At 37.4% G+C, this 22,812-nt stretch overlaps 1 protein-coding gene across 6 annotated transcripts in view; it reads right to left on the bottom strand.

Moving 5' to 3' along the window:
- Nucleotides 1-22,812, bottom strand: part of LOC133526503 (adenylate cyclase type 5-like) — a 472,750-nt gene that overhangs the window by 370,243 nt on the left and 79,695 nt on the right. For all 6 annotated transcript variants that reach the window (XM_061863171.1, XM_061863191.1, XM_061863199.1 and 3 more), the window contains exon 2: nt 10,236-10,538. In XM_061863171.1, the coding sequence (XP_061719155.1) occupies nt 10,236-10,379 (144 nt within the window). In that variant the 5' untranslated portion in view covers nt 10,380-10,538. The remainder of the gene's footprint in view (nt 1-10,235; nt 10,539-22,812) is intronic.

The raw sequence follows: 22,812 nt of genomic DNA, 5'->3' as shown, positions 1-22,812 counted from the left end.
ATACATTTTTGTGATGCAGGGGATGGAGCCGCCCGGTAAGCAAAACAATGCTTGTGTTGGGAGGCACCGCTCTTCCCTAGATTTACAACTAGTACATATATATATTATATTATAACTACAAGTATGGGTAATTATACAGATTTACTAGTTAAACAGTTTTTAACCTATTGCTTAGACATGCAATAAGAATCAGATACACTGTTCCTGTTAATTCTTATTTGTTTCATTAAATTTAAGGTGTGAATGTCGACTGAGACGGATGTTCATGTACGTGTGTGTGTGTGTGTGTGTGTGTGTGTGTGTGTGTGTGTGTGTGTGTGTGTGTGTGTGTTTGTGTGCGCGCGTGCGCGTGTGCGTGTGCGTGTGTGTGTATGTATCTAGTACTCCGATCTTAGCAGTTTCTCCGTTTCCTCGTATATTAAAACCAATTGCATTGGTTACATACAAAACATAAAGACGAGTTGGACATTCAACTTTTAAGGCGTATAGTGCGTAAAGCGGTAGAAAATTTACAGGTGTCGGTGAAATATCAAAAACACTCCAATTTTTCTCTTAAATGTTCCATGATCCATGTTATTTGTTCCTGGTAAGGGCATTTAATCGTGTGATGAGCATGGATATTTGTTCCTGAGTCATGGGTGTATTAGAAATATAAGATAATTAATATCATTATTATTGGAAAAACACCTTTTGCTATCAAACTATTTCTATTTTGATACTAGTTGTTAATATTTATATTATTCGGGTTTGTAAACGTGTCCTAACTGACAGCCCAGCCGTCATGGGCGCGAGCTGTCAAGTTAGTTGCCGCGCCAACGGGAGCGCCGGTCGTGGTCTTAGCATTATCATGTACTTAATTGGGAAATAAATCAATTACTCAAGACCTAGTGCTTTGTATTTTAACAGTTCAGAAGTGACAACATTCATGCTCACAAAGTATTTCAGTTAAATAAGTTGATTCTCTTACGAAATTGTTATGTTGGAAGTAGCATTATTACGCTCAAATTGGGCACGTACCTACTTTGGTAAAATGCACTAAGTTTTGGGTCACGAAGTGTTTAAATATATTGTTCAATACTTATTTAACAAATGTGTGAATTGTTATAAATCATACGAATTCGGAAGAGTACGCAAGCACAATATTATCACCTACCGGTCATTGACCTGCCGGTAAGCTACGTCAACGAGGCGATACAGCACTCGATCACAACTCATGATGTTGGTCTACAATACAGCAGAGTGGTTTGTTTATGACAGCAAAACAGGTAATAAATACTATGAGATATTTATTATATTTCAAACTGAACAGTAATTTGAATACTTATGTAGTGAATGTTCACCTAAAAGGTGCGAAGCGTAATTGGATTATTTATGAGCTTGCGCATGGTTTAGTTTGTGCAGTTGAAAAAGTATATAAGTGATCGAAATTGTATTACGTACATGACATGTCAAGTCAGGAAACTAGGCTTAGCAGCTTCAAATTTGATAGGTATTCTTATTTGTAGTGTACAATAAATGTAGGTACTTGGCATCTTGTTGAAATGCTGAATTCAATATCAAATCATGATTAAAACAAGTAATGATTTATATTAAGTTAATTTTTAGTTACCATTGAGGTAATATATAAGTGTAATATTGCTGAAGTTCCACTGGGGTCATATAAGGTCATTCAGCTTCAGGCCTACCAATTGGAAAGTATTGGAATAATGTTTAAAATTATATCTTAGGAAGGTTCTTAATGGTAAGAAATGCATGATGAACTGCCCTTAAGTCTAAAAGCAAATTGTTTGATAAAATTGATAAAATTGATTGCTACCTGTTCAACTGTGGTTAATGCACCTCATATGAGTTTTACAATCAGAAAGTAGGGTGAGTTGTAGGTATAAGGGTTTTATTCATTCACTATTGTAATACAGTATATTAACTATGGTGATGTCTATTTAAACGGCTGACTAAAGTTCAAATTTTACTAGATCAGTCAGTAAGGGAGGGTAATGTTCATAATGTATAAAAGTAATGAATTATGGTAATAAAACTGCAACACCAGTAATGGTTTACATCATCATGTATACCTACTAACATGAAAATAAATATAATGCTATTTGTATATTTCCCAAGAAATCAGAAGATAGAGGTGTGTGTTTATTAAGTGTTCTAGCCCTGAGATTATGTGGCTAGGGTAATCCTAAGTTTGTGATTGACATGTTAGCCAAGTAATTTTAATGTAAAATTTAACTGAGTAAAATAGGTAATGAAATTAAAGTATGAAGAAATGTTTTTGCACTTTAGAAGTTTCTTAAAATATGATTATTTAGAAATATAATAATAAGTATATAATGTATCATGGTTGAGTGGTATAACTACTAAGTTCTATGTCCAATATGAATAAGGTGTAGTATACTCGTATATTAATCATGCTGAATCGGCTAGTTGGGACGGGGATGGCTAACTATTTATTTCTTGTGGTAGTCATATTTATTTCAAAATAATATTCTGTTTAAACATTTACGAACAATATTGTTAGCTATTACTATTGTACTAACACGTAAACCAGTATAACCTGACCTCAAGACTTATATAGCTCTTGTCATATATAATCAGGGAGTTTTCTTAGGGTCGGTTGCACCAAACTGTCTGTCACCTTTAAAGTGTTTGCTAAATTCTTTTGTATGGCTTCTCATACTCAGGTTTTTATTGTATGGCTTTCATAGGTCACTACTGAGTGATGTTGGCCAGCCCGTCAAATGTGGCTTGTGCAACTGGTATTTAGACTGGACAGTCATATGGTTATGGTTACTTGATAAGCGATTGGAATGTCAACCAAGTCACTGTACTGACTGGGCATTTACGTAGCTTGCTCAGTAATCCTTTAATTTACATGACCAAAATTATTATTATTATTTTAATTATTGAAATATGACTTTTAAACTTAAAATGATATCGAGTAGCATGCATTGATACTGAACAATCTAACAATAAAAATAATGAACAGCTAAATTAGAACAAGTTTCATAAAAGCATCAAATGAAGTTGTGTATGTAGTTACATCCTATTGTGGGTACTTTCAGTTCTTAATTTGATATTTTAATTTATCTGTCTTCGGTTGTTAAATTACTGTTCTTAACCTCAAGAATTGCACTCCAATTAAATAATTGAAGGTAAGTTAGGAATACATAAATATATACATACTTTAAAATATTTATTTTGCCATTGGATTTGATGGAACAGTTATTGATGCTGAAAATATGCTAATACTTCTCATCATTTGAAAAGCAGGTACTTATACAAACTCATTTTAAGTTGATATCCTACCTATCACCAGAAGTTTCATTATAAGTTGTAAATGGTAACAAGTAGGCAGTTCGTCTTCACTGAATATGTTGAAATCCTATTGACGACTTAAATACAGACAATAGAAATATACAGTCACCATTCGCACATAGTTTTTTTTTGCGCAACGCAACCAGCGTTGTATTTATCTAGAACTATTTTCAGTAATTTTACTTTTCATGATGAATGATAACCGCCTCCTAGTGTACTTATATGTTGAAATAATTTTATTCATATTTATATTTCTATAGTTTTTAGTAGCTATTATTTTTGTCAGTGGACAAAGTTCTAGTTGATAAGTATATTGCAGTAGTGCAATGTTAAATACAGGCATTAAATATCTTTTCAGTATTAATCAAGATTAATTACCTATACATAAATATTTTAAAATAAACTTTTAATTCCACAAAACACGTGACTTAGTTCCAGTTATGTATACATGACTGATAGTGTGAATGATTCAAATTCGATTTAGTAGGAATAACTAGTTTCTTTTTTATGTTTTTGGTAATTACCAACAATAGGGAATTTTTGCGTTTATTCTATATATTCTGTATCTTCCACGTTATAGCAACTAACATTGAAAATGAATACCGCATACAGTCAAGAACTCATTTAGTTACCATTATAACTAATCTAGTTTTAACATAAATAAATAGATGCTTGTTATTGTATAATTACTTACGTACTATAACTTGATACCACTTCCTATACGGAAAGTTTACCCAATTGCAAGCTAGATGGCGCTAGCGTCGAGTTAGATCGCGCAAGCGTTAGTCTTTCACAGTTTCATGGCATGTATTAGACATTTGTATGCAAACCGTTCGCTAGATGGCGGTGGCGGCGAAATAGAACGCGCAAGCGTTTGTCTTTCATAGAATAGTTAAGTTCCAAGTTTGATTTTTATTTATTTGATAGATTCAATAGGATACGGTATATATTACATAAAGATTCAATTACTCTGCGTACTCTCTATATCTAAAGATATTCGGAGACTAATTACTAAACTGTATCGAAACACGTGGTTTAGTTCGTGCTGAGGGATTGCTCCTGCATACTCTTTGTGAGTCGACAGTTTTACACACCAAATCTGAAAAAATAAAAACCCGCCAAGTTTGAAAACAAACTACTTGTCGTCAACTACTGCTGACTACAACGCTGATTGGAACGCCCCATCGATCCCGCTTACTTACAGTACCTCTATTCTTTCCAATATAATTTAATTCATAAATTTACTACAACATTATGCTTTTAAGTCGCTGGAAACTTAATCCTAGTAAAACACTGGAGCTGTATTATGGCCGACAGCATTCTTATAACGATTTATATTTTAAGCTAGTTAGTTCTATAGTAGCATTATAGACGTTTACATGGCTACTGTAATGCTTATTTGACCACAAACTATATAATAGCATTACAGGCGAACTATACTAGCATTATTATGGTCAAAGGAAATGTTAAATGTATCAAATGCAAAAGGCATAGTCATTTGGAAACCAATTGAGAGATTCAAAAATAATCTAATTACTTACAGCAATTTTGACTTGAATTCGTGAAGGGATAGGCAAACAACAAAGATCTTACAGAGACAGGCAACTTTTACAGTACGACGATTTGGCAATTGTTCAATCATTCCTAATGTATGTTTAGGTTATATTTCCTTCTCTATATTCCAACTGTCACACATGACATACAAATGCATACTTGGTCTCCCGCGGTACAGGCCTAGCCTAGTACGGGGATCGCTGGAAACTCTGTTATGTAACAATGCTATGCACTCACCCGATGTCACACCAATTCTGCATTCATATCATGTTTTGTGTGCAATAAACTTATTTTTATTTTTTATCTTTACTCCTAGAGCTTAAATCCAATTTGGAGTTATTGTATCATAGTAGACTATACTTACATATACTGTTTTTATAGTAGACTGAGTAATGGTTTTAAACAGTTCTGATCAGAAAAATATAATTTTGAGAACCCCGCAGATAAAATAAAACGGTGGATAGGACTAGACTCTAATTATGAGCCTGGTTCTGAAAATTAAAGTTGTGACTCGGAGAGGTAGTGAATAAATAATATTACTTCAGTTATTATATACTATACAGTTATTAACATACTATAATTTACTCATAGTAAACATAAAATTCATATTCGTCACGCAATGACGCAATGCACACGTGTTTCATTTTCATTGAAGTTAATGTTAATGCAATTCCAACTAAAGTCTAACCGATATATGAATATATCCTTGTGTATATGCTTAATAAATAAATAAAGTGTAAAATGTTTAATGATTTACATGTCGGATCTGAGTCCATACGTCCGAATGCTGAGGCGACATGATTGGAGGCCGCTGCATCCAGCGTGTGTATGCGGTAGCTGAGGGGCTGCTACGTCCAGTGTACGTACGCGGTATCGAAGATCATTTGAAACGCTTGATTGAGGCCGATAGCTCCTTGTGCGAGAAAGCGGTAACAAGCAGAACCACCTACGCTTGATTGAGGCCGATAGCTCCTTGTGCGAGAAAGCGGTAACAAGCAGAACCACCTAAGCTTGATTGAGGCCGATAGCTCCCTGTGCGAGAAAGCGGTAACAAGCAGTACCAGTTAAGCTTGCATGAGACGGATGCTCCCTGTGCGGGTACGCCGTAACAAGCTCACCATACAGCCTGTGTCTGTACTCTTATCGCCCTTACATGCTGTGTGTGTATTGTGGTATGTATAATAATAACCGTACGAAGGTTTTTCACCCTGTGTGTGAGTGTGTCTGTACTTTGCTACAACTTACTAAAAGCCCTTACATCCTGTATGTGTATTGTGGTATATATAATGATAATAGTACAAATGTTTTTTTTACACCCTATTTGTATACTTTGCCACAACCTAACGAATACCGTCACATCCTGTCTTTGTGACCTGTAATTGAGAAAAGACAACCTTTTAAATTACACTCTGTATGTGTACGGTCGGTGCCCCAACTTAAGTAACCTGGTGGCCACAATAGTTGTATAGAAAAGTGTATACTTATGTTAGGGAACCGACTATGTGACAAGACAACCTTCGAGACACTGTTACATCCTATGTGCGGTGACACATGATGGAAGGAGACGCTGTTAATCCCCGTTTCTGAGTCCAGGTACGCTGAGGGTGTTCCAGCTTCGATCGCGCCACTATACCACTACGTGCACTTCAACCCTTTTGTGGTGAGCTTGGTGAGCGCCCTGCAACCGCTGCAGGGGCTCGTCGAGTGCGCCGACTTCGGGCCAAAGGGTGTCATCTTTCGGAGGTTCCAGAGCAAACTGCTGAATCTGACACAAGACTGTTTTGTCGCCAAAATTGTGTTTGGTTTATAAAATAATATATATATATGTCTGTAAGATGTTTGTAATATAGGCCCTTTTGCCAAATTTAAATTTTAAATAAATTAATACATTTTAAGGACGGTAATATGTAGTGTGTACGACAGGAAATAAGATCAAAAGTCACTAGATTCTACATCTGTTACGTTACACCACATCAAGTTAGTGACTACCCGAGGGGCATCGTTACTAGTGCATGTTTAAGAATAAACGCAAATGCGTAAAAGTGCAGGATATATTTTTTTGCACCATAAAAGGCAATATTATCCCAGTAGAGTTTTATTCAAGTAGTAGCTACCTAAAGTAGTAGTACCTAATACTAAATGTAACAGAATCTTAATATTATCTTTCTTATAATTTTTTTTTTCTCTAAGCTCTATTTGTTAATATATGTTAATAATATAAATGATTGAATGGGGACATCCAATCTTGTAAGGATGGCCGAAAATGTTATCAGTTAGATTTCTTATTTGCTCCACAAGGCTCGATTATGATATCAAATAATGAAAAAAAAAAAAAAATTTTGTTGTTTCAGTGTTGTTCAAATGCTTTATTGTTTGCACATTTAATTTTCATTTCTGTAATTGTTACCTACTTAATCAAGTGTGATTGACGTTTTTTTTCTCTTATAGTTTTTACTGAATATTTTGTAAGATAAATTTTGTTTATTTTCTACTAAGTGCGTGAGAGCACGTTACTGTCACGTTTTATTATTATATCCTTAGAAAATAAATAGTTTATATCTCTTTGCCTCGGGTCAGGCAAAAATTCAGGATGGCCGATTATTAGAAATATAAGATAATTAATATCATTATTATTGGAAAAACACCTTTTGCTATCAAACTATTTCTATTTTGATACTAGTTGTTAATATTTATATTAGCCGGGTTTGTAAACGTGTCCTAACTGACAGCCCAGCCGTCATGGGCGCGAGCTGTCAAGTTAGTTGCCGCGCCAACGGGAGCGCCGGTCGTGGTCTTAGCATTATCATGTACTTAATTGGGAAATAAATCAATTACTCAAGACCTAGTGCTTTGTATTTTAACAGGTGTTTTATATGTATTTAAGTGTTTATATATTATATATATCGTTGTCTAAGTACCCTCAACACAAGCCTTATTAAGCTTACTGTGGGACTTAGTCAATTTGTGTAATAATGTCCTATAATATTTATTTATTTATTATTTGGTGACGGTGACGGCTACGGTTTATGAAATATGATGAATATTAACACATATACTTTTTGCTTTACTTAAACAGTATTTCTTAAAAAAAACTGCTTAATGTAACATTCATTTCAAGAAAATTGACAGTACAGAGTACGAAATGGTTATACATAGTTAACATCATCCAAGAAGATGCGCAGATTTGTTAACCTTTTGACCGCCAAAGACGTCATATGACGCGCGCGGCTACAGCCCAATATCAACCTTCATGCGTACCGACAAGGTTCACGATTACGCGCCGCGTACGATAGGCGTGGCGTTCAAAGGGTTAAATCTAACCTTTAGAAATATGACAATTCAAGTCAAGGCCCGCGTCATCTCGAATGAGACGATGTATACTGAATTAAATTCCTTAACCATACCTATTACTTCAGTTGGTAAGAAGTAAAAATAAATAAATATTATAGGACATTATTACACAAATTGACTAAGTCCCACAGTAAGCTCAATAAGGCTTGTGTTTAGGGTACTTAGACAACGATAGGTATATATAATATATAAATATTTATAAATACTTAAATACATAGAAAACATCCATGTCTCAGGAACAAATATCCATTGCTCATCACACGAATAAATGCCCTTACCAGGATTGGAACCCGGGACCATCGTCTTCATAGGCAGGGTCACTACCCACTAGGCCAGACCGGTCGTCAAATTCATCTATTTTACGGATCGAGGTTGATTGAGTTTTTTCATTGTCACAAAATTAATAAGGAAGAAAACGGTATTTAATTAAGAGTCAGATGTAATAGCAAACAACATTTTATTTAAAGACCGTATTTTGGTATTTTTTTCGTAAACGTGGAATTCCATATTTATGGGCTGTCTCAGGGACCTAGAATACTAAGGACGTAGTTTCGCTAAAACACAAATAGGATTCCATCATCCACCAATTTTCTAGTATTTACGCGTGACACACACACATTGACAGGCCTGTGGCCTCATCCACCAATCTGCCGTCAGTCGAATTGAAACGTCAATGCATTAATTGTTCGAAGTAAAAAAATTTATATGCCTGGTCGAATGTTGCAAAAATTATACCGATCGAAAGAAAAAAAGAGGCAGAATAAATTTTCATACACAAGTGAATCAATTATCACATTATCTTTCGTAAAATACGACCTAAAGTGGAGGGCGCTCTCACTTTTTTTTGCCATCAAAATTGAACCTTATCCCCGAACTAGAAAAGTGATCGTACCAAACTAGAGAAAATGTACTCAATCCGCCTAGGTATACATTCGTGACACGCACACATTGAATCCTTCCGCCATTGCAGTGTCACAGCTGGTCGTCAGTTGCGCGGCCTCTGTCAAATTGTTCCTCTATGGGCTGTCTGTAGAATATATTCTCAAGGTGCGACCAGACCGCAGCTTAAAAAACGTTCACGATACGGAATCGCAGTGACGCGTCGTATGCGTACCGTTTTTGACGCATGCTCCCCACACCGCTGCTTAAAATACGCTGACGCACCGTAAATTGATCTGCGTAAAAATCGCAAAAAATATTACACGGAGATCTTATGGCAGACACCACACCGGTGACGTAAAAGACGCAAAGATTTGCGAACAAAAAAGATTCGCGTGAAGCACGTCACTGCGATTCAGTACCGTCACCGTTTTTTAAGCAGCGGTGTGGGGAGCATGCGTCAAAAACGCTACGCATACGACGCATCACTTCGATTCCGTATCGTGACCGTTTTTTAAGCTGCGGTCTGGTCGCACCTTAAATCCAGATTTACCTTCAAATTAACCTTCTAAAAAATACTGATATTTAAAAGGGCCCAACGATTACCAGTTCACCGGACGATATCGGGACGTGATCGCAAATAACTGACAGGTCGATATCGTCCGGCGTCCTTTAGAGGTATAAATCACTGCAAACATTGATTTCCGATTATGACTTACCAATAATTGCGAATGCATAGGTAAAGTCAACTGTAATAATATATTACATACATATATAAATAAAGAACCGGCGTAGCTTTATTTGACGTTCATAAGCGCATTGTAACATGACATGCCTGACTTGAAAAATTAACTTTATCTTAATCTCAATTTAACCTCTTAAGGCCCAGCCATAGAAGTGAAAAATCCAAAATTTGCCACTGGAATTTGAACCTATAGTGCATGGAATACAGTAGATTTTATTTTGTTTGAAAATTGCACGATACAAAACAAATGCAACTCTGTCCTAATTGAATATGATTTAAATTTCATCGAACTGAATAAGTCCTATAGGTAGGACCTTGGGCCTTACGAGGCTAAGAAAAAAATAATCGTGTATCAATAAGAAAAATGTTACGACTAAATACTCACCACACTATGCCCACTTCGACTACGGAGGCTCAAGCGCATTTTCCAATCGCGCTTCCCCGTCCCCCCCTCCGAACTGAAACTCCTCATCATAGGGAGCGACATGTTCCCCCCGCGTCGCTCCCTCTCTCTCTCTCTCCCCTGCATCACTTGCGTCTCTGTCGCATCACAGTATAGTTGCGTCCCTGTCGCACGCACTCACACACACGCACAGTATGATCACATCACTGGTAAGGATGAACGAGACAGTATGAGAATGTCAGTCGCATCGTTACATGGTTGACTCGCGCCCCTGCGGTGGGGTACCTGAAAAAAAATGCTTACATTAGTAAAGTCTAAAGTGTTTTAAAGCCCTACCAACTAGGCCAACCTACGTTGGTATTCTTCTCTTACTCTCACTGAGTGCAAGTGTGACCGAGATGGATATGCTTGCTCTGGACTGCGGATATAATGATTATGGATTTTAATTTATTATAGGTTTTTAAAAAGAAAAAAGTAATCGTTGAGTTCCCTCAAAAATAAAATTGCACATTTTTATTTTTCATGTTTTCGGGAGACGTGCGCGGAGACGCAGCCAACACTTAGAGACCCTTTTAACACTTTAATTAAATGTAAGGAGATGCTGCCCTTGCCCGTGTCATGGGACGCACGCAGAGGCAGCACCCGCCAGGGTATAAGGACTATTGAGGGTTGATGGAATCTAAAATGAACCAGGTTATTGGGTGATCGCGATGGACCAAGTACTGGGCAAGTATAGCGATTTTTCAAAAACTAAAACCAGGAAAAATCGGTGCCCCGAGTTTGATAAGGAAGATGGCACTTTGTGGAATCGTGCAAGTACTTATATATTTTGTGGTTAGCTGAATTGACAAACGTAAATTTCTGATGGCTCTTCTTCACGATGGGCCATCATGCTGGCCCACTAAGATGAGTCAGCTTGTAGAGGGTAGTGTCGGATAGCTTATGGCGCGGCGGGATGCCGATGGGATGGCAACAGTGACAATTTTTCGTCTACATATCAAAGCTAGCAATGGTGCGTACGCATCGACACGTGGCCCATTCCATAGTGCGTGCTCTCAACCATCGCTTGGCCGTCTCGCTGGTGTCCATTGTGCAGAAGAGCCATGACAAGAGGTACAGTCACTTGATAATATGTTACACAAAGAAGACCGCAAAAATATCTAACAGGATCTTATTGGCTATTTATTCGTATTGCATAATTGTTCGGTCGTTTATGATATTTTAAGGTTCTGTATCCATTGGATTACGTCACTGTCGAGGGTAAACGAGTCTGCAGGATTTCCGTTGTATTTGTGAAGTGGGCAGTGCTGATGTGCTCGATCTCCTGTCCACAATTGCACTAAATCGTATAAATAAATAAATAAATATTATAGGTCATTATTACACAAATTGACTAAGTCCCACAGTAAGCTCAAAAAGGCTTGTGTTGAGGGTACTTAGACAACGATATATATAATATATAAATATTTATAAATACTTAAATACATAGAAAACACCCATGACTCAGGAACAAATATCCATGCTCATCACACGAATAAATGCCCTTATCCGGATTTGAACCCGGGACCATCGGCTTCGTAGGCAGGGTCACTACCCACTAGGCCAGACCGGTCGTCTTATTAGTAGAACCATAGGAGCGTGTCACACTCATTTAAAAGTTTAGTTTTGTTGTTACATAAGTATAAAATCTGTCACCTGCTGCTATTTATGATTACTAAACGTAAAATCCGACTTCCTTGGCCGCTATCATTATGCAGCATTTTAAGATCTCAAAATGTTTTAAATTTACTTCCGTCTTAAGTAAAATGTAAAGAAATTTTACATTTTACTTAAATAGAGAAAATACAAGATAACACATTTGTTTATAAATTTTAAATTTACAAACGCAAATAACAAAAAATTAAAAAGTATTATACTGATATCTACATATTTAACGCTTCTCTCGAACATGTATGGTTGTTTTCAGTCTCATTCATTTACCAGAACTTGGTCGACATTTTTTAATTCAAATTGAATATTTTGAAATTTTAAACCAAGCTCAGAAAATTTCTAACAGGCAACGAAACTGTGGAAATGAAAAACCAAGTTACAACATACAACATCGTTATGCGGTTTCAAATAATAAAAAAATAACGGTGTCGCGTGAACGGTTTTCAAATTTCACTGGGTTTTATTAAAGGTGACGCGATAGACTCAACTTCAACTAAAACTGCGTTCCAATTTCGAACGTTTTGACGAAATTAAACTTGGAATGTACTTTTTTTTATCATACTCGTAAAATAAATTTTGTATTTGGAAGGTGCGTGAAATATAGGCCGCTGTTTATTGGCGTGAAATGTAAATGTCAAGTGTAAGCTTCCAATGTAGCCCACAAGATGGCGTAATCTACGATTCAGATAGAGCTTATACAGCTTATATTTATGTACAGTTTATGTTTTCGATTCGGGGCATAAGATGGCAGACACTCGAACGCGCACGGCCTCTACGGACTGCTTTGTTGCCGATTTTTTTTTTACTTGTACTTATAATGATAGAGGCAAATATTGAGACGACGCATTATACATTTTGCCGACAAAGTATCTTGATTTATCTCAGGAATTACAAAACTTATGAAAGTATTGTTTGGTGAAGTGGTTATTTCAATCAATCAATTTATTTATTTATAGACAACAATGGTCCACACAATACAAATTATATTAACATAGGATTAAAATAGATAATCAATTACTGGCACCCGTACCTACGTGAACACTTATACAGGGATTCAAATAGGGGCAGTCCAGCCGGTCTGCGATCATTGCTAGGACGCTGTTGGCGCGCACTGTGCTGAGCATCGCCGCTAGTGAATGCAATCCCGACTCGGGATTGCAAATTCGGGATTAGAAATATCAATCCCGCGGGATCCCGGAATTTTCAAGATCCCGGGTAGATTAAAAAAAAAGTAAAATTCGATTGAATTAAAACGATAATAACGGCATGTTTGTGATGGTGACGTTAATTAAAATAACATATTAAAAGACAGAAAACAAAAACCTTTTATTCTTCTTTTATTTAGAGAGTATTACAGGTGATTTAGAAAGTGACTTCTGCCGCCCGATCCCGTCAATCCCGAACGGGATCCCGTCATATTATGCGTCGGGATTGATCCCGAAAAATTACACGGGATCCCGCGGGATCGGGATTGCATTCCCTAATCGCCGCGCACCGCTTGCACAGAGTGGCGTAGAAGCAATATTTAATGTATCGACTTCATTTCTGTAGTTGCCGTTCACGATTGATTAACTTTTAATGCAGAGAAAATCGTATGCCTCTTTTTAAACAAACATTCTCATTGTACTGGCAAATGGCACCGATTCAAGCCTCTAAAGGAGGGTCAAATTGGCCTATTGACCAATAAGGACAAGCGATATGTCACTGGATAGCTTATTCGAAGTTCTAAAACTTTTACTATGGCAGGTAATCCCAAATTTTTGTGTGAAAAAAGTTATCGCTGCATAAAAATTAAACGTTACTATGTACCTTTTTTGATACTAAGTTCCTATAACGCTTTAGACAATGAAGGTTTTCTTACTGTCGATGATTTTGATTTTGATTTTAATTTGGTTTTTAGGCCAGAGTCCATATGAATCTGGGCATCCTGCTTTGCTTTGCAAGCTTTTAATTTAAGAGTCCTCGGCAAGCTCGGCATTTCACATTCCCATACAAACGCAGTTTCGTTCTCATTTAATAACACGTTGGATTGTAATAAAACTTTGCACACGAGATATATCTAGTCCTGTAGGTACTTAGTTTAAACAGGATGACCTTAGCCATTGGACAAACCCTGAAATCCCACGTAGGGTTACTTCTCAGGAATGCTCTGACGTTAATATTTTTTTAATTAGAACAAAAGGCAAAAAAATATTCGTACAAAAGTTATTTGCAATAATCGACAACAAACAGAAACACACTGTGTTAGTCTTTGGCAGTGTTTTTGACAATTTGTTCGAAATATTTGATAATGATGACATTTTTCAAAAGTCAGAAGCTTATTAGTGTCATAAATAAAAAAGATAATCAAAAAGGGCGAAGAAGGTTCCATACTATTCTTTGAGGATATTACCTTAGGAGCTACTAACACATACAAGCTGCTCCAAAGTAAAAAAGGGTAATTTGTTAATTTCTTCGAAACCGCTACACCGGCTGTTATGATACTTTGTACACTGGTTCTAAATATCCTAACGCATATGTAGATTTCGGCTTTGTCCAATGGCTAGGGACACACTGTATATATATATATATATATATATATATATATATATATATATATATATGTATGTATATTTTGTGCAATAAAGTTTAAATAAATAAATGGTTGTCAGTTTGAGGAGTACCGACGGCAGTTTAATTTAATTCTATAGCTACTGTTACAAGCCCCACCCAATGCTTGTAGTCGAGGTGATTTGTGTAATACATGATCTTATCATGTCGCCTTGTCTTTAAACATATTAACCAAATGCTACACGATACAGCCGCGATAACGAATCGATAATGATCGATAGTGTAGACATCTCACTGACAAGTGAATTGCCAAATTCCTCGAATAACTTTTGGACTTGTGAGTTCGCCATCTTATACGTTCGGATTCTGACCGCAGCTGCACTATTGCTTACTTACTTATTCACTTACCGCTAGCCTTTCTCCGCAGACGTTTTGTCTGGTTGCTCTTGGCATTAGCCTCTCCCATATTCATCTACGTGTCTCTGTCCAGAGCTTGTCTTCTCCACAAGGCTTCAGCTACCTGCCTGAACTCGTCTTCCCATCTCATTTTTTGTCCACCATGCACCATGTTGCGATGCCTTTTGACCATTTTTTTCTTTTGTCTCTGATCATGTGGCTGGGCCACTTCCATTTTAGTCTTTTCATAGTGTGGTTTACATCGGTTTTTTTGTAGTATTGCAGCAAGACATAACACATCAAATATCATGTTATAAAGGACCATGGACAACTTTGGAGCCTAGACCAAAAACGAACAGAAATGCGAGTTAGGTCCTTAGATGGGTATTTATACGTACTTAATTTCGTTCTATGAGCACCAAGCGGAATTCCATTGCAGATCTGAGTATTTGTAATTTAGTCAAAATGTCATCACCCTTATTACCTAGCCAATAGAGTCCAAGTGAGTAAATCCAAGTCCAAGGCCTGCGATACTTACCATCAACAACAATATTCTTGTGGGGCTTGTTTTCCTCTTTTTAGTGTGCAGTCGAGTTTTTTTTTTTTTTTTTGTATAATAATTAATTTTTTGATATTTAACAAATTTAACACATATCAGTGAATGAATAAGGATCAAATTCAAATGGCGTTATAAGTTTTAATTTTGTGTCTAAAGATGGCAGTAAATTTGCTATTGCAACAAAATTTTCTTTGACAATCCATCTATATTTCAAATGCTCCTGCATAATCTGTCTTGTAAGAAGATACACATACATAGCTTGTTTTATCAGACCTAATATATCTTGTTCCTAGCGTTGTCCCGGCATATTGCCACGGCTCATGGGAGCCTGGGGTCCGCGTTCACAACAAATCTCAAGATTTGGCGTAGCTACTAGTTTTTACGAAAGCGACTGCCATCTGACCTTCCAACCCAGAGGGTAAAACTAGGCCTTTTTTTTATGGTAGAGGAGGCAAACGAGCAGACGAATCACCTGATGGTAAGCGATTACCGCCGCCCATGGACATCTGCAACACCAGAGGGGTTGTAAGTGCGTTGCCGGCCTTTAAGATGGGAGTACGCTCTTTTATTGAAGGTTTGAAGGTCGTATCGGGCCGGAAATACCGCAGGCGACAGTTCATTCCACAGTTTAGCTGTGCGAGGCAGAAAGTTCCTGGAAAAACGCACAGTTGGGCCTTGTTGGGATTAGTCCGGTTTCCTCACGATGTTTTCCTTCACCGAAAAGCGACTGGTAAATATGAAATGATACCTAATATATTATGTACCTAAACAAATTAACAACGTATTATCATATCGATAAACCGTCTCTTGATCTTATCAATAATCAAACATTATAATTATTATAGGTAAAAAACTTAAGTAAGTCACCTGTTGTATGTCGTTGTGACGTGTTCGAATAGACATCTGTTTTGTTTGTGTGTCTTTTAATTTAAACATGTATTATATTTGAATAATGATGATGAAATGGATATTCCAATGCATGTACAGTCAGCGTCAAATACTTTGTAGCAACCAAAGTGGCCAAATAGTTCGGTACACCATATATTTAGTATGGTGTACCGAACTATTTGGCCACTTTGACTGCTACAAAGTATTTGACGCTGCATGTACTTCCTTTGTTGTTTTTATTTTATTTGTTTGACATTTAGAATTTATTCTAGAAACATTGTAGACTAGTATTTTTTATACAATTGTTTTTTTCTGTATGACGATATTTTGTGAAATTCTTAGTATTAAATTTGATCTATGAATTATATTCATTAGTATTATTTATTTATTTATTGTTCGGAGAACCAACAGCTATAAATTGTACAATAGTTATATATATAGATAACAAAAAGCCAATTATATTTTCCCACCCGCAGCAACAGGTTAACAGATAATTGGTGGTTAGCACTAATATTTTTAAATATTAATACTTATTATATTATATTATATATGGAATAATATTTACACCAATAAATTGCTCTAAGATAATTATATGTAATACTGTCTTACTATTCATAAGTGCTTGTTGCTAGACCTACATGAAAAAAGTATATTTGAACTGAACTGAACTGAACTTAGTATTTTCCTCGCGTTGGTGTGGTGAAAAATTTTGAGTTTCACTCGGAGGCAAAGTTTGTTTCACCCTCGAGCCTTGAAACCCTCGCAACGCTCAAGATTATACTTTTCGCACCACTCGCCGTGATCTTGGTCCAATTTCGGATTTGTTCACTTGCTCGGGTATCAATATTGATACGAGCGGTTAGACAACTTTGCCACCTTGTAAACAAAATAACTTTTATCGCTTAGCGATTCTGGCGCTCCATATAATTATGAAGGTTTTAGTTTATTAAAGAGTCTATGTCGCTCCATATAATTGAAATTGGGCTTTCTAATAATAGTTCACTCCTAATACATACATAGGTAGGCAGAGACCACGGATTTCCACTTGCTACGATCCTGACATACCTCTTTCGCTTCCTTCACTTTCATGACATTCCTCATACACGCTCGTCGGTTTAGGGTGCTCTTGACCTGGCCTTTCTCAGGATTTCCCCGATTTGATCAGAGAAAGTCCGCCGAGGTCTACCCCTTCCAGCTCCCTCTTCTACTTCTCCCTTATACACTCGCTTTGTTAACCTTCTTTCACTCATTCTTTCCACGTGTCCAAACCATCTCAACGTACCTTTCTCAATTTTCGTCACTACATCTTCGTTCAGTCCACACTTTTCCCTTATCACACTGTTCCTAATTCGCTCTCATTTCCACTGCATTCACTTAGTTCACTCTTAATATATTAAATGTATATTACAAACAATAATTCACCCCTAATAGATTATATATTACTAATACTACTATTATACTAGTGACCGTATGTTACATAGTACAGATGACCTCGCATAGATGCAGCAATACAATTTTTTAACTTCTACTGCACTAAAAGTAGGTCATTGTTGTTCTATTAAGTGTGAGTTCTATTAAATGTAGAAAGTGATCCGTCATAAACGCATACGTGATACGTATTAAATCATTTAACATTCCAAGTACAGTTCCTTTTTTTACGATACCTAAGCAATTAAATCTTGGTTTTAAATGGATTTGTTTGTGTGACTTGGTTTTGAATGTAATTGGGTTGCCTAAAATATATAATCATGGCTATTTAGACTCTGAAAAAATAGTCATTTACGATACAAGTGCGAAAAATAGAAATTTCGTAACGAGTGGCGATAAAACACGACCGAAGGGAGTGTTTTAAGTCGACACGAGTATCGAATTACCTATTTTCACATGTATCGTACTTACAACGTTTTGACAGTACATATAACCCTTTAAATTTTCGACATAGTTACATAATGTGCTAATTTATGCACTAGTGCGGAAAAGTAGCACCATTTGTACTGTAAAATGTTTTTTCTAATGACACTAAAGGTTAGCCAAATTCGACCGGCTATGAAGTATTTTTCAGATGGCGCCATCATAGGTTTTACCTGTCAATGTTACGAATAGTGTCAATTTCTTGTTTATTTTTGGATTTTATGGCCTGGATGATAGCTTTTTAAGCCAAATCTCATAAAACAAAACTAGACAACTACGCTCACGTCTGAAAATATAGATACGGACGATAATGTGCCAAAATTATAAGAACCATAATAATGTATACATATATATTTACGTCGTGTGTATATATTTTTGGGACTTTGTTCGTATCGCTATTTTCAGACGTGACTGTAAAAGCTATTTTGGCGCCCTCTATACAAACCTTTGACAATTTCCAATTCCATTGGCGGTTAATTTATACTCCATCTAGTATTATTAATCCGTGTTGCAGGATTTAACCCTACAGCTATCGTAAATCAAGCGCTTATCAGTTTTGGCACGGCTCGCGGGGGTCATGAGTTACGAAACGTTACGAAACGTTACGAAATTTTACGCCGTCCAGAGGGCCTACCGCGAACCACGTTCGTCGTGTTGTCTCCCCGTCAGACTTACGTACGAATTTACAAGTGCGACAGAGAGGCAACACGTCGAACGTAGTTCGCGGTAGGCCCTCAGCGCCGGGCGACATGTCGCGACATTTTCATGCCATATTGCTCGAAAGCTAAGCCCATGGGAGTTATATTAGTACATTGTGCAACGAGGGGGGTAAGTGAAATTTTGGATACGAGGGTGGGTTACCCATAAAGACCCGAGTTTTCAATATTCTTACCCCCGGAGTTACACACAATGTTTTTCATCACACTTGCGAAGAAAAAACTAAATTTTAAGCGAAATAATTCTTAGTACGGTGACTTATCAAACATTCGTCCGCCATTTTGTAATTTCTTGACGGTTAGGAATCGAAGGAACAGACCTATTCGGCATTCAGCCACGATTGAAAAATATGCATAAATATTTTAAACAGCTGTTAAATCAATCAAAGATATATAATTTTAAAAATAAACTAAAATAAGTAACCCCCCCCCCCCCCCTCCTCGTTGCACAATGTACAAATCTACAATAACCTTAGTGATAATTAATTGGGAATGGGTGGATCAACTTTTTCCGCTATTTTAATACAATTAACTATAGATGAGTTATATTCGTACATAATAAAGACGACCGGTCTGGCCTAGTGGGTAGTGACCCTGCCTATGAAGCTGATGGTCCCGGGTTCAAATCCTGGTAAGGGCATTCGTGTGATGAGCATGGATATTTGTTCCTGAGTCATGGGTGTTTTCTATGTATTTAAGTATTTATAAATATTTATATATTATATATATCGTTGTCTAAGTACCCTCAACACAAGCCTTATTGAGCTTACTGTGGGACTTAGTCAATTTGTGTAATAATGTCCTATAATATTTATTTATTTTATTTATTTATTTAATAAGGAGCACAAAGATTCTTTCACATTTAATTAATTACAAACGAATGAATCTCTTTTGTTTTTATTTTTGCATAACATTCATCTTTGTTACACTCGTTGTTATACTTAATCGGGTCTTTTTCTCGTGCACAGCTCTTACTTAGGGACGACCAAAGAGCAACTGAACAATCATGCGCTTCAATTTTGGAACGCCTATTACCTATCTGGAGTTATATTATAATTGGTATCCCAGAACTATTGCAAGGAAATATTCGACTTCCGTTCATAATAATTCATAATAATCGGCGTAACTAAATCCCACATAATTCGCTGGCTCGGTCACCTACTCAGAATGGGGGAGGATCGCGTAGTCAAGGAAGCGTACTTGGGGCGACCAACCGGCCGTCGACCGATCGGGCGCCCCAGGTACCGCTGGTGTGCTGTCGTGGAGGCGAACCTGCGTCGGCTGAATGCCAATTCATGGCAGGAAACCGCGCTGGATCGGGACAGGTGGCGTTCTCTCGTTTCGGAGGCCAAGATTCTTTTTGGATCGCTGAGCCAAAGCAGTTACCTAGTTAGTTAGTTAGTATTCATAATAATTTGTTATAATCAAGTTACTAAAGTTAAGTTAGCGCGATTCAGCAATATCAGCAACAACACAAAAACGATGATTTCTCGGAAAACTCCGAAACTACTAATTGTCGCTGAACATGCATTGGTGTCAAATCGGACGCATCGTTAAACAATAAAATTAAAAAATGCGGCACTTTGTTCTATCAAGCGAAAGTTGTTTAATCGGATTTAAATTTAATGCTATTCATACTTTTTGGCAAGTGTATTGAGATCTAAAAAAGGTATGTATTCAAACGTTACCTTTGACCACCATTAGGCGATCCTAGTGGTGGTCATTAGGCAAGCGGTGGTCCGCTTGCCTAAAGCTGCTCTCTACTCTGAGTTGGCGGTGGGTAAGCGGAAGCACGGTGGTCAGCACTTGCGCTACAAGGACGTGCTCAAACGGCATCTAAGCGCTTGCGCCATCAACCCTGAGCGTTTGGAGCTTGCTGGAAGGTCTTCCTGGCGTTCTACCATCCATAACGGTGTCAAAAAGATAACCGCCTCACTAGCCTGGACATAAAACGCCAGTTACGGAAATAGTGACTAAGACCTCCTACGTATACACGTTCAACGCAGCTGGCCAACTTTATTGTCACGCGTGCAATAGAGTATTTAAGAGCAAGTTCGGCCTGGCCAGCCACATTTGGGCTCATGCTAGACAACGTCCATAATGTTTATTTAGGGTCGCCGTCATTGAAAACGATGAGGAGGACTATATATACATACGTTAAGATTTTTTTGTGTAATATTATGGGTAGAGATTAACCAAAACCTAGTAAATACTAAAAAAAATTAAGCCCTCTATATTTCAATCACTTCAAAGGTTTTCGGATAAAACACCGTTTTTCTAAGCCTTACGTACGCCACATGTCGGTCAGCCTTACTTCAAAGGATTATTTTCGACCCCCAATGTAAAAAGAGGTGTGTTATATGTTTGACGCCAATGTCTGTCTGTCGCAATGTGGGATGTGAGCCGGCTAGGTGCTATACAGTGTGGTTTGGCGGTTAGCTGATGGGGATTGCGGGTGACGCAATATGTGCTGTGCGCCGTTTAGGTGCTACAGCGTGGTTTGGCGCTTAGGCGATGGGGATTGCGGGTGACGGAATGTAGGCTGCGCGCCCGATACGCATTACAGCGTTGTTTGGCGGCTAGCCGATGGGGATTGCGGACGACGCAATGTGGACAGTGCGCCGTTTAGGTGCTAAATACAGCGTGGTTTGGCGCTTAGGCGATGGGGATTGCGGGTGACGCGATGGGGCTTTGCGCCAGTTAGGTGCAACGTGGTGTGGAGGCTAGCCGATGGGGATTGCGAGTGACACAATGTGGGCTGTGCGCCGATTAGGTGCTATAGCGTGGTTTGGCGCTTAAGCGATGGAGGATGGGGTTAAGCGATGGAGCTGTTGGTTTTCCGATTAAAATAAAATAAAAAAATATACTTTGTAATTGCAAATCGCTTTTAATCATATTCCGAATCTTTTTTGATGTTAATAAATGTATTTTCTTTCTTTCATTTTGTCTAAAAATGTCACATAACGTATGCTATACCAACATTGCTGGTAACAGGGCTCAGTCTGACGCAATGCGGGCTCCGCGCCGCATATTGTCGCTAAATCTATTGATTTCGATACCTTTGAGAGCCGATGAAGGGCTGCTAAAGAATACAAATGTTTATCTCAAGTAAACATGTAAAAATATTCTTACATATATCGACTAAGTCCCGCGGTGAGCTCAAAATTAAGCCTGTGTTTGGGTTGCTTGGATATATTTAGTAATAGGCATCATAAATAAGAAATAATAGCGTTTTATAAGAAATTTAGTGATTGTTTGGGTCCCGGAGAGGACATAATATTGACGACCGGTCTGGCCTAGTGGGTAGTGACCCTGCCTATAAAGCCGATGGTCCCGGGTTCAAATCCTGGTAAGGGCATTTATTCGTGTGATAAGCATGGATATTTGTTCCTGAGTCATGGGTGTTTTCTATGTATTTAAGTATTTATAAATATTTATATATTATATATATCGTTGTCTAAGTACCCTCAACACAAGCCTTATTGAACTTACTGTGGGACTTAGTCAATTTGTGTAATACTTAGACAACGATATATATAATATATAAATACTTAACTACATAGAAAACACCCATGACTCAGGAATAAATATCCATGCTCATCACAAGAATAAATGCCCTTACCAGGATTTGAACCCGGGACCATCAGCTTCGTAGGCAGGGTCACTACCCACTAGGCCAAACCGGTCGTCAAAATTTATATTTGATTATATTCTATATCATTAGCTACTAATTATGAGTGTTGACTACGACTCCTGTAATTAATAGACGTCTATTCAAATGTTATTGATAATATATGATATGATGGATTGATACGAGGCAATATGTCGC

This window comes from Cydia pomonella, chromosome 1 (genome assembly GCF_033807575.1).
Source record: "Cydia pomonella isolate Wapato2018A chromosome 1, ilCydPomo1, whole genome shotgun sequence".
Lineage (NCBI taxonomy): Eukaryota > Metazoa > Arthropoda > Insecta > Lepidoptera > Tortricidae > Cydia > Cydia pomonella.
Note: the sequence above shows the minus strand (reverse complement) of the source record. Positions and strands in the feature narration are given on the sequence as shown.